The following is a 12,189-nucleotide window of genomic DNA, read 5'->3' on the forward strand; positions in this document are numbered from 1 at the left end:
GAGTTCTTGTATTTTTTAATTGATGCATAAAATGTAAACATAGAGCATATAAATGGGGATAGATTTGGATTTGTTGTTGTGGCTTTGTTTTGTTTCTTTGAGACGGGGTTTCTCTGTGTCACATTCCTGGCTGTCCCAGAACTCACTTTGTAGACCAGCCTGGCCTCTAAGTCACTGAGATCTGCCTGCCTCTGCTTGCCAAGAGAGTAGATTAAAGGCTGCACCACCACCACCCCGTGAGGATTGGATTTTAATACATGTGTCCATTGCATAATATTTCAAGAAGACTAAACATAGTTGTGTCTTCAAACATCTATCTTTTTTAATGTTGAAAACTTTTAAAGTCCTTTCTAGCTTTCTGAAAACTAGAGTGAACTATTGTTATTGTCTGTAGTCACCACACTGTGTAAAGCACACCTGAATATCTTGCTGATCTCCAACTGTGACTTAGTAACCATTGGCCATGTATTCTTTTAACTAACTCACCTCATCTCTAGCCTACGTAAACACAAACTCCTCTCAGCTTCACTGAGATCAGCTCTTTTAGATTTTACATGTGAGATTATGTGTATTAGAAAATTAAACAGAAATAAAGCCTGAACAGTGTTCAGCCATGAAGCCCTGTCAATTGAATAAACATGGATGTATTTATATGGCATTAGGTCAATACGTCAGATACAAAAGGATAAACACCCTGTGCATGTCTCATCTATAATTAGAATCTTAAAAAGCTGATTTCATAAAAATTATGAGTAGAATAATGGTTACCTTCAAGTGGGGGTGTGATTGAAGGTTGGAAGGGATGTGAAGACAGTTGGTTAGAGAAGAGTGTGTTACTAGGTTTTGTAACACAGCAGGGTAAACAAGGTTACACAGAACACATTATATTTATCTCTAAATAGTCTAAAGAGAATTTTGAATATATTTCACTATAAAGAAATAGTAAAACATTAGGATGATGGGTATTCCGAGTATCCTGAGGTGATAATTAGTTGGTGTATGTGCGAACTAAACCTAATTGTGTACCTCATAAGTACATAAAAATGTGTCAACCAAGAGTAAAATATTTAAACTAGGGTTTGTAGTCCAGTTGGTAGATTGCTTCCCTAGCATGCACAAAGCTCAGAGTTCAGTCCCCAGGATCACATAAAACTGGGTATGGAGCATATGCCTGTCATCCCAGCACTGAGGACGTAGAAGAAGAAGAAGAAGTAGTTCCAGGTCAGTCTTGACTACTTGACATTATTTCTTTTTTTTAATTTATTTATTTATTATGTATACAATATTGTGTCTGTGTCTGCCTGCAGGCCAGAAGTGGGCACCAGTCCCCATTACAGATGGTTGTGAGCCACCATGTGGTTGCTGGGAATTGAACTCAGGACCTTTGGAAGAGCAGTCAATGCTCTTAACCTCTAAGCCATCTCTCCAGCCCCTTGACATTATTTCTTTAAAAAAAAAATTCAAACTCCCTAAGGAAGGCCTTACCCCTCCGAGGAGTGGATGGGGGAAGGTAAAGGGGATAGGAGAAAGAGGGGGACCAGGGTTGGTATGTAAAATGAAAAAAATTAAATAAAAAATGCAAATAAAAAAGTAAAGATTTTGCTCTGCATGGTGCATGAGCAGAGAATATTTTTCTAATCTATTAGATTATAGTAATCTAATCTAAAGATGTCAAGAGGTCTTTAGCCTTATTCAGGAAAATCTAGTCTCTTTCCTTACTGTAGATAAATAAAACAAAACTGTGTAAACGAAAGACTAGAGAAAGAAACAGCTAGGTTTGGGTTTTTGTTTGTTTTTTGGTCTTTTCAAGACAGAGTTTCTCTGTGTAACCCTGGCTGCCCTAGAACTCATCTGTAGACCAGGCTGGCCTTGAATTTACAGAAATCTTTGCCTCTGCTGGGATTAAAGGCATGGACCTCCACAGCACTGCAAAACAGTTTTTAAAACTGTTTTTTTTAGGAGTGTGAATCCCATTGACTGTTATCAAGATAATTCCCTAGGACATTAGCTCCTCTGTTTTCTTCTTTTAAATATGCAGCATATGTAGTAGTAGCCAGGTATGCCCTTTAATCTAAGCACTTTAGAAGCAGAAATGTGCAAATCCCTGTGAGTTCAAGGCCAGCCTGGTCTTTATTGTGAGTTCCAGGACAGCCAGAGCTACAGAGTGAGACCTGGTCTTGGAGAAAAACAAAACGAAAACCAAACAAATAAAATTGTATTCTTGATCTGCTCCACTTGCTTTGTCTTTTCTATCTAGTTTATTTTACCCATTTTCGTGTTTCCAAACAATCATCTCTATATGCATAGTTTCGAAATCTCTATTTCTAGCTTCTGGCTTTCCTCTTAATTTAGACTTGTGATCCCAGTTGGCCATGTAAATATCTGTACCAGCACGGTCAAAATCAAAACCATTGTCTCTGTGTATCTTCCCTCTTCATTCCTTCCTATCTCCATAACCTGTTCTCATAATGTTTCTGTTAGTACGACCATTGTATCTGTTTCTACCCTAATTTCTTCCAGTTTTAAAACTTCTGTGCAGCTCATTTGGCATTTACTTAGAGGATTATTTGAATCATATTACTTTCTTTGTTCAAATACCTTTATTATATCTCCATTTTCTTTACTATAAGGTTAAGATTTCTTTGGTCCTGAAGGCCTTTGAGCCTAGACCTAGCTTTGTAATGTCATCTTTCCTTCATTGCACAGCTTCCTCAGGCTCTGGCCTGACAGGATTGCTTCAGGATCCCAGGCCATCTCAGACACTGGTGTTGGCTCACACTGGTCCTCAGCCTGCACTCTCTTGCTCTGCTCCTCCACCTTACCTTTACCTTTACCTTTTTTTTTATGGAAATGTGCTCTATCCAAAGGTCTGAATTAGCTGAAATCTCTTGCCAGTCTTTTTATTCTTCCAATCAGCATTCTCCAGAATGAGGATTTATCTGTGCTAACCTGCAGAATTCCATGAGCCTTGAAGAGAGGAATTTGATGGAAAAATCCCATTTAGGGCTGAATATTCCAAAGTCCCTTACTCTCTAAATATTGTCTAGTTGTGGGTCTCTGTATTTGTTTCCATTTCCTCATCTGTAAAATGGGTAGATGGCTTGTCCCTTGGGTTGTTTATTTTAGAATTCAGCCCCATAGAAAACTAATATCAGAATTTTCTTTTAGGTAGTTTGCCTTTTTAAAAAATGTTTTATGGGACTAGAGAGATGGCTCAGCCTTTAAAGGTTAGGCTCACAACTAAAATGTTTTATGACTTATCTTTTATTTCTGGTGCAGTTTAGTTTGCTTCAGTTGCATATTAGGTAATAATAGAAATTGAATGAACTACCTGATAAATTATTTAGAACTATATCATGTATGAATATGTTTTACATGTTATGTATTCAAATGCCAAAGTCTTAATGTAACAAAAGAGTTCATCTTTTATCTAAATAAAAGATTTTGTAGAAATAGAGACCACATACCTATGACCATCATTTGTATTGAAAGTAACCTGTAATTTGTGTTTTTACAAGAGGTCTAGAATAATGTTTGAGCTGGGAAAGCAGATTCACTCAATAGAAGGTCAACAAACCTAGCAGGCAAGTTTGTATTTGTTTTTAAAGCCATTGAGGAAAATGAGTTTTCTAAGGTCATATTTTAATGAAATAAGTTAAGATCCTATTTCATGTATTTTGTTTTTTATTCTGTATATGTGCATGTTTGCATATACTCAAGTGCATATTTGTGCACATGTATACAGAGTCTCAGGACAGCCTCAAACGTCATTTCTTAGGATCTGTCCATACTGTTTTTGTAGATAGTCTCTCATGGACTTGAAACATGCCAATTACCCCCCAAGAATCTGGGATCTTTCTTTTTCTACTTCCCCTCTGGGTTCTGCAGATCAAACTCATGCTTTCAAGGCAGTACTAACTAACTGAGTCATCTCTCCAGTCCCCAAATCCCTTCTTACAATAAATGAAGAGAGATAATATTGTAAACATGCTCTTGACTGTGTGAGTATGAGTATATTCAGAAATATTTATTATTATCTATCGTTATCCCCAAAATGCTTTTAGATGCCTTTTGTTATTTATTACTTAATTCTTCCATGAACCTTATTCTTACAGGATATTCTTGCTGAAATGATATAAAACAAAATTATTTCCTTGTATCTATCCCACTTAATGTTTTTCCTAATTTTCTTTGCAATACTGTTTTGTTCACATGTAAGTCAGAGTTAAAGAGCAGACAGATAGGGCCTTTCCCTTTGCTACTTCCTTCAGCCAATTCCAGTCAAGGTAAGAAAATGTATTTGATGCAGTCATCTTAGCTGCAAGAGCAAGGTAATTCTCAAAGGTTTTTTTCTTCCTCTTTTTCTTTTTGAGAGAGGTTTTCTCTGCATAAAAGCCCTGGCTGTCATGGAACTCACTTTATAGAGCAGAATAGCCTTGAACTCAGAGAGATCCACCTGTTTCTCTCTGCCTCCTGAGTATTGGGGTAAAGGTTTGTGCCACTACTAACTGACTTCAAATTCTTTACCGCAAGTTTACAAGAAACCTCTGACTATTATCACTTGTTTGTCAAGTGCCCTTCCTAAAAACATGCGACTATAGTGCCATCCATATGATCTAATGGAAACTGGTCTTCTAAGGCCTTTTCTTCATAGTAGAATGAGGTGTGTGTGTGTGTGTGTGTGTGTGTGTGTGTGTGTGTATTAATTATAAAATTTCGTGGCATTTCTGAATAAGTGGGTGACTTTGGTGTTTGTCATTAGAATTATAAACAATGGTTTCTTTTTCTAATGTGAACTTTTGAAGAATTCAGTAGGAAGAACACATTATCAAAATGCCTTTTCCTGTAGGCCAACATTAAAAGAAGCTGTGTTTGTGGTTAGAAGAAGCTGTGTTTATGACCCATCTGCTCTTCAAAAGAGGGAACATGTATAAGTACAAGAGCCAGTGTCTACACAGTTTGGTGTACACCTCAGCCTGGCTGCTACTGAGATGTGTTTCTGCTTGGAAGAGTAGAGGATAAGTGTTAGAGAATTGCTTGCTTGTTGATTTGTTTGAAAATGAATAAATTTGATGTATAAGTTTTTAATTATGTGTTCTTTTTTTTTTTCCCAAGAACATTACATTTGTGGGTCAGAGTTTTAGTGACTAGCACATTGAATTCTATACCTGGATCAAAGAGTTCTTTGACTGTACTTTTGTTAATCATGAAGAGAAAATGTATCATCCACAGTCTTCAAAAATTCACAAGAATGGATTATTTCATTGATTTATAACTAGAAAATTTCTCTTAGCTTTTTATTAATGAAGACAAAGCTTATTGATACTCACCTTGGAATCTTGCATAGATAGAGCACCCAAGGAGTCAACTTTTGCCTGTGCCAAACCGTCGGTTTACTATGTAGACCTGACTGTGGTTACAGCAGTGAACAGACAGGTGTGCTTCTTGCCCCCATGGAGTTTACCTGCATTATGATGAGTAACTTTTGAGATCCAGTGTGAATAAATTATAATTGTATTAAGTTTTAAAGTGTTTAATAAGAGGGTTGAATGTTAGTTCATAATTAAGAGAACATTGATTTGTGATGTTCCTTTTGTTTGAATTTTAAAGTTATAGAATTCAGAACTGGAAGATACCTTTATAGTTATTTAGTTCAGCCATTCATTTTGTGCTTAATTATTTAGTGTTATTCATTAATGATATTTTACTGTTATTGTTTTGGTTTTGTTAGTTTTGGCAGTATGGAGACCCATGCCTAGCATATGCTTAAGACATACTCAATCACTTGGCTACGATGGCAGTCATCATTTGACATTTTTCACTTAGATTTTCATGCAGTGTAATACAAGCATTTACTAAGTATCATGCTGGGGCTAAACTGTGTAAAATGGATTAGTCAAGAATACCTTACCTAATTACCTATTCAGGTAACATGTGGAATCTAACAATCATAACGTAAATAAAGCAGCTTAAGTGGTCTCTCTTATCTGAAGTGAACATGGTTGGCGCGTAATGGACTGTTCTGAATTGTGATCAGGTTTATAGCCATATTACCCTGAATACACTCGATCTCCTCTGAATTTTGATCAAAACTCAACCTAACTCTCTGAGGCCGTTGCTAGCAAGAGAGGGATTTTCTGCATGACCATGGATGTTAACCACTTTGTAGCATATTAATGACTGCATACTGAAGCATTTCCTCATGCTTCTCAGCAGTTTTGAAAATTTCCTAGTGCTGTAACAGAGGATTAAACGTTAGTTGAACCCTTAAGTCTCCATTTCAGAAGATGTTTCCCTAACCAAGGCAGTAAGCATAGCAGCTGATTATAGGCTTCTCACCAGTGAAATAAGGTGGAAATACTGGAAACAACTGCTGGCCAGGATTTTGCTCATTATGAGTAGGTTCTAGCTGAGTAACTATCTTTCCTTGATATCTAATTCTGCTGCCTTCAATTGGCTACTTCAGTCAGACTATAACATATGAAGTGGATGTACTATCTCCCTGTTTTAAAGTTATTCTAAAGTGTACTATGTCTAGATATTTATAAGGTCATGCTAAATGAAACATAGTCATCCTTCTGTCTGTCCCTCTATCAATTATTAAGCTCCTACTGATGTCATGCATATTTTCATAAAGTCTGGAGCTGGGTGGAAAGCAGGATGAATGTTCCTTCGATTTTTCCATTGCCAGAATGTCCCTCCCATTGTGGTGGGGAAAAGAGACATTAGACATCAGAACGTGTGTGGTATAGATAAAATAAAGTGTGGATTGTGATGAGAAATAGTCAGGTCAGGAAAAGAGACACTACATAGGAAGATGATCAGCTCTTACTGTGGAAGTTAAGATACGCCATACTAAGAAATAATTGTGAATCTGGATTTTGAATGATAAATAAGAAAGCAGACATGCCTGGCAGAGCAACAAGAGCTCCAAGGCTGGGCAGATAGCATGATATTAAAGATAGTGCTGTGCTGTGGCAGTTCTTGGAGCATGAGGTGCCATCTCCTCAAAAGAGTATTGAATACTGACTGGAATAGCATATTTATATTTAAGAAAAAAATTTTCCTCAACAGGGGATCTCAGAATCAAGATCTTATCAAGTATTAGAACTGCAGAAAGTGAATGTTCTTTTTCTCATAGCACAATAAAGTAGTCTTATAATTTCTCCTTCAGATACCTAACAGTGCCATTATTGACCTGAACTCACTACCATTCAAAACTTTTGTAAGATTAATAAATAATTGCAGAGTCTAATGTTTTAAAAACATATTTCAACCCTCACAGTTGAGTTTATGTTCATGAGCTTTTTTTGACATTTGAGAAAATATTATTGTACTCTGTTATAAATAACACTACTGTTGTTTAATATTAGTAACAAAATTTGACAACTGGTTGCAGCATTTTGATCAGTGGACAGCCAGTCTGCTTGGGAAGAGTGTGATGCTCACTTGCACAGCAGGCAGGACTTTCAGAAAGTCACTTCCGTCAGACATGAACTCCGACTTCCGTTTTGTTTGTTATTTTGAACCGAAATCTCTTCCTGTGACTTATACTCACTATTAATTCTCTTAAATGGACTTGTGGAATCACTATCTTTATTTTAAGCATTGCTATGAATAGTTAATTTCATTGTGCTTTGTGTGCTCTAAGATCAACTATAAACAGAAATTTATAATGATGTAACTTTGTATTGTACAAGCGTCAGTATTTCTTTGTATCTTGTAGAGAGCAAGGTCTAAATCTTTGGAGTGTTAAGTCTTCATGTGCAGACACTCAGTTTGAATATTCCTGCATAATACTTGGTTATGCTTTTCTTCATCTTTCATATTTGAATAGCAGTAGGATTGAAGGAATAAGTAGTTTATACGGAATGGAAACAGGAAGCTGAAAATACAGACAGACAAAATGTAGTATAAAGCTAGAAAAATGAAGCTAAATTATGAAATTTAAAAAAACTTCATCAAGGGAGGGTAATGGAGCTGTACATATGTGTAAAGTGTAGTGTACTTTGTACAGTAGACAATGTGATATATACTTAAATATCATAAAGAAATCGAATGTTCATCCATTTAAATTTTTTTTCCTAAATACATATAATTTAAATCACTAAGACTTAGGAAGAAAGTTCAAGAAGTGCCAAAAGATAGGTATATATTCTCCAACACATGTATGTACATAGATATTGTCTGTGTATGTTTGAATAGCTAATGTGAAGCTTATATATTACATTTAACACACACATCTAGATAGGAGACAGTGCAGAATGAATCCATCACTGCTAAGCACCAGCTCACAGGTCGATCCTGCCTTCCTTTCATTTTCCCCCCATCCCTGAAGTGGCTCCCAGATTCTACTGTGGTTACTTGACAGCTAACTTCAGCAATGAGCAGCAGTGTAACATAGTCGGTCCTCATACCAGTAATGAAGATCATGTTGTTAACCTGCTTTCCATTTTTCGGAGTGTAGAAAAATACCTCGTAAGTGTCTTATTTTAGAACAGACTCAAATGACTGAGTACGATGATATTATCTATAATTTCATCAGGCCTAGTAAAAAACTAGTTTAGTGGAATCTCTCAGTTTATAAAATTGCTCTTCAGTTACCAGTCTTTGTTTTAAAATGAAATTCCAGTTTGAGGTTCCAGTTTGAGGCTTAAACAAAGGACCTTACAGAAATAAAAACTTTTCTGAATATATTTCCATCATGATGAGTTAAATTGGTTTGATTAATAAAGTAATAAAGTAATTTAAAAGATATTGATGTGTCTGTGAAAGTTATACCATTTTTTGTACTTTAAAAAGTTTGTGTTGATTTAACACAGCAACGTTTCAAAATAAGATCTGAAGTTAGCTTTAATTTTTTAGCCTTAAAATGGGACAGATTTTGAAGTAGATTTTTAAAAATTACTTCTCAGAATAAACAAAAAGAGGTACAATCTGTCCTCCCACCCTTGGAATAGAAAAAAATGAATTACCTAGCTGGGCAAATCACATTCCTCCTCCGGACATATTTTTTTCTGTACTCAATGCTAATGAAAGAGACACAGTGGTGAGTGAGCAAGGAAGAGTGGCTATTGTTTAGGGCTCTCTAGCAAAAGAAAGGAGGGGGTGGATTGAGTTTGACTGGCATTGGCTCTGGCTTTTCTACATTCCAAACTGTCTGAGGCACAGAGTGAGAGCAAAAGGGGAGAGAGAACTGGAGAGCAAGCACAGGCGAGTTCTGTACACAGTGTTCGGAGTTTCTGACTGGCGTGCGGGAAAGATCATGCTAGCAACACCCAGAAACTTCAACGAATGCAGAGCCCAGGTAAGAACTACTAAGAATTAATGTTTGTATGTAGTTAAGATAATGTCTTTTATTATGCAGATGTATTTGCGGTCGTGAGTATTGATTTTTAAAAGTGAGCTATTTTTCCTTTCTGTATGTTTACAAAAATATGTGTAGAGACTATCAGTGTTGTAGCACAAAATCCAACACTAAAGCATCCATCTGGAATTAGAAGAATAGTGAGAGTAGCAGATATTTACACAACATTTACTTATTCTTTTAATAATACAATATGAAATCGATACTTATTTTGGATCTGCCTCGAAATTCTTCATGAAATATAAAGATACTTGGAAACTGATAGAACTCATTTCTGAGAGAGACAGAATATATTTAACATTCAGCAGGATATAAAGGGCACTGCTTGAATCTCTATAGAATGTAATTGTCATCCAGAAAGTTCAACAGGTTAGATTCATAGACAACAGTAAGAGTATTCATATGGAAAGTGTGCTTCTTCTGATTACAAAAGGTTGCCTTTTAATATTCTCTACCAGCAGATGACAATGTAGAGATTTTAACTGGTTGACTCATGAAAGTTAAATCTGGGACTTTAAAGACTGCCTGTCTGTAGCCCATTTTCTTCATTTTCAGTGAGAACACTAAGACCTAAGGACTTTGGTACTTACTCAAGTGAAAACCTAGAAACTCTCAGTTTAAAGTCTTTTGATTTGGGATTTTGGGGTTTCTTTGTTTCTTGTTTGTATAATACCGTTTATATGTAGACCTTACATTTTATGTATACTGTAGTTGGTAGTGTATAATATCGTTTATATGTAGACCTTACATTTTATGTATACTGTAGTTGGTAGTGTCATAAATGTTTGTATAATACCGTTTATCTGTAGACCTTACATTTTATGTATACTGTAGTTGGTAGTGTCATAAATGATGGGTTATTACCTAAATAGTGCAGATGTATTGTGAACCCATATTAAAATCTTATAGGAATAAATATTGAGGATTGGGTATTAAAAAATTAGTACTAATATATATTCTTGAATAAAACCAATTATAAATTACTTATTAGAAAGTAAAAATGTCTTGTAGTTAAGGAAAATGCCTAGTTTACATGCTAATCTTATTAAGTTACATATTACATAGTAGCATTTTGTATGTATATGAAGATAAAACTTTTAATATTGTTATAATTTCTTTTAAAGATTTGAAGTCTTGGAAATTTTCTGCATGTTATATACAAATATCTATTTTATGTACTTTTATCTTTTACTACAAGCAAAAATAAAATCTTCCTATATTCACTTCTTTCTCATAAAGAAGGATAAGATAGAGTTTTTGAAGTATTCAATCATTTGGATTAGTTGTTTTCCAGGGTCCAGCTCTGTTTCTCTTTATTCATTTGAGTGTTCTGTTACTTTGCCTCACGAATTACATGTTAGAGGATAACTTAAGTGGAGGATCTTGAAAATCAGGACAGTGAACATCTGTCTTCATAGTTTGTCAAGTAGTCCTTTTGCATTTTTCTGGAGACTTTTGTGATGAAAGCCACACTATTCTGGTGAGCTAAATAGTAACGATAGTCACTGCCAAAAGAATCTGTCATGGTTCTTTAAAACCCCTGGGAACAAGTTAGTCTGATTCAGCTATAAGCACAGTGAAGACACATTATTCTTTTGTGTTATTCCTAACCTGCTCGTTCCAGTATGGGGCTGAATCTGTGTAAGTTGAGTGCTGATTTACAAGTATGTGGGAGATTGGCAGTAGGTTGTAAGGAATAGTTTCATTATTGCTGTGGGCTGTCTCAGAAACCATTGCAAAGTGAATTCCCCACCCAACAGGAAACAAGAGACTGTTCACTGTCTTACTGAAGAACCCATTACTGAAGTACACTGTTTATAAGCAGACTGAAGGCAGTGAAAATAATGACCGAGTCCAACTTGATAGTATTTAGGTTTAACTGTATAAGGCTTGGGTTTTTGTCTTCAGTTTCATTCTCCTGAAAATATGTAGAAAGAACTGCTGTGGTATACATATGATTACCGTGGTTCATGTGTACACAACAGGATAGAAAGTGTAGGGGAGATTAAGGTGGACCTTTGGCCTGGGTGTTGTTTGCTTTTGCCAGGAACAATCAGAACCCTATTTCATTGGTAATATTTTACTGACTTGAGTTGAAATAAATCATTACTAACCAACATCACCACAAAACTAATCAACCTGGTCATTATGAACTACACTGCTGTGCCAGAAAAGGAAGCAAGTGTCTGCATGTTAATTCAGACAATAAGGGCTTATGCTTTCTAGAATAGAAGAAACCAGCTAGGTATCTGTTTTAAATGGTAATGGAATGAGGCAGGGCACTGAGGAACAAGCAGAAGAATGTCTCCTGTGTGCTGGAGGCAGCTGGATCAGTAGTTCCTAGAAGAACCATTTCCACTACTCAAGAATCTCGTGCCACCAGTATTATTAGTTTTATATATATCTTTAATTCCGTATGTCTCCATATAAATACAGGTTATGTATTAAGTTCCCAAAGAAGGCAAGCCATTCTGTAGTCAGTTTTTATTATATTTAATCAAAACTTTGAATTACTCAAAGGATTTCTTTTTTTAAACATTTGTTTGTTTGTTTGTTTATTTATTATGTATACAATATTCTATCTGTATGTATGCCTGCAGGCCAGACCTTATTACAGATGGTTGTGAGTCACCATGTGGTTGCTGGGAATTGAACTCAGGACCTTTGAAAGAACAGGCAGTGAATGCTCTTAACTGCTGAGCCATCTCTCCAGCCCCAGGATTTCTTCTTTTTACTGGTTTCTTTCTACCTCTTGAATATAATTTTCTTTTCTATTCTGATAAAATCTCAAAGGATTGTCTCTTCAAATAAAATGAAGGCAA

The 12,189-nt window shown here is 35.7% G+C and overlaps 1 protein-coding gene across 5 annotated transcripts in view; it reads left to right on the top strand.

Moving 5' to 3' along the window:
- The window catches only part of Rasal2 (RAS protein activator like 2), a 267,727-nt gene that overhangs the window by 137,283 nt on the left and 118,255 nt on the right, over nt 1–12,189 (top strand). The window contains exon 1 of one of the 5 annotated variants that reach the window (XM_085688052.2): nt 9,152–9,307. The exons of the other annotated variants lie outside the window; for them this stretch is intronic. Within the exon in view, the coding sequence (XP_085544178.1) occupies nt 9,295–9,307 (13 nt within the window). The 5' untranslated portion in view covers nt 9,152–9,294. Of the gene's footprint in view, nt 1–9,151; nt 9,308–12,189 lie in introns of those variants that run through there. 5 annotated transcript variants of the gene reach the window in all.

The sequence above is a fragment of the Myodes glareolus genome, chromosome 5 (assembly GCF_982192425.1).
Source record: "Myodes glareolus chromosome 5, mMyoGla1.1, whole genome shotgun sequence".
In the NCBI taxonomy this organism is placed as follows: domain Eukaryota; kingdom Metazoa; phylum Chordata; class Mammalia; order Rodentia; family Cricetidae; genus Myodes; species Myodes glareolus.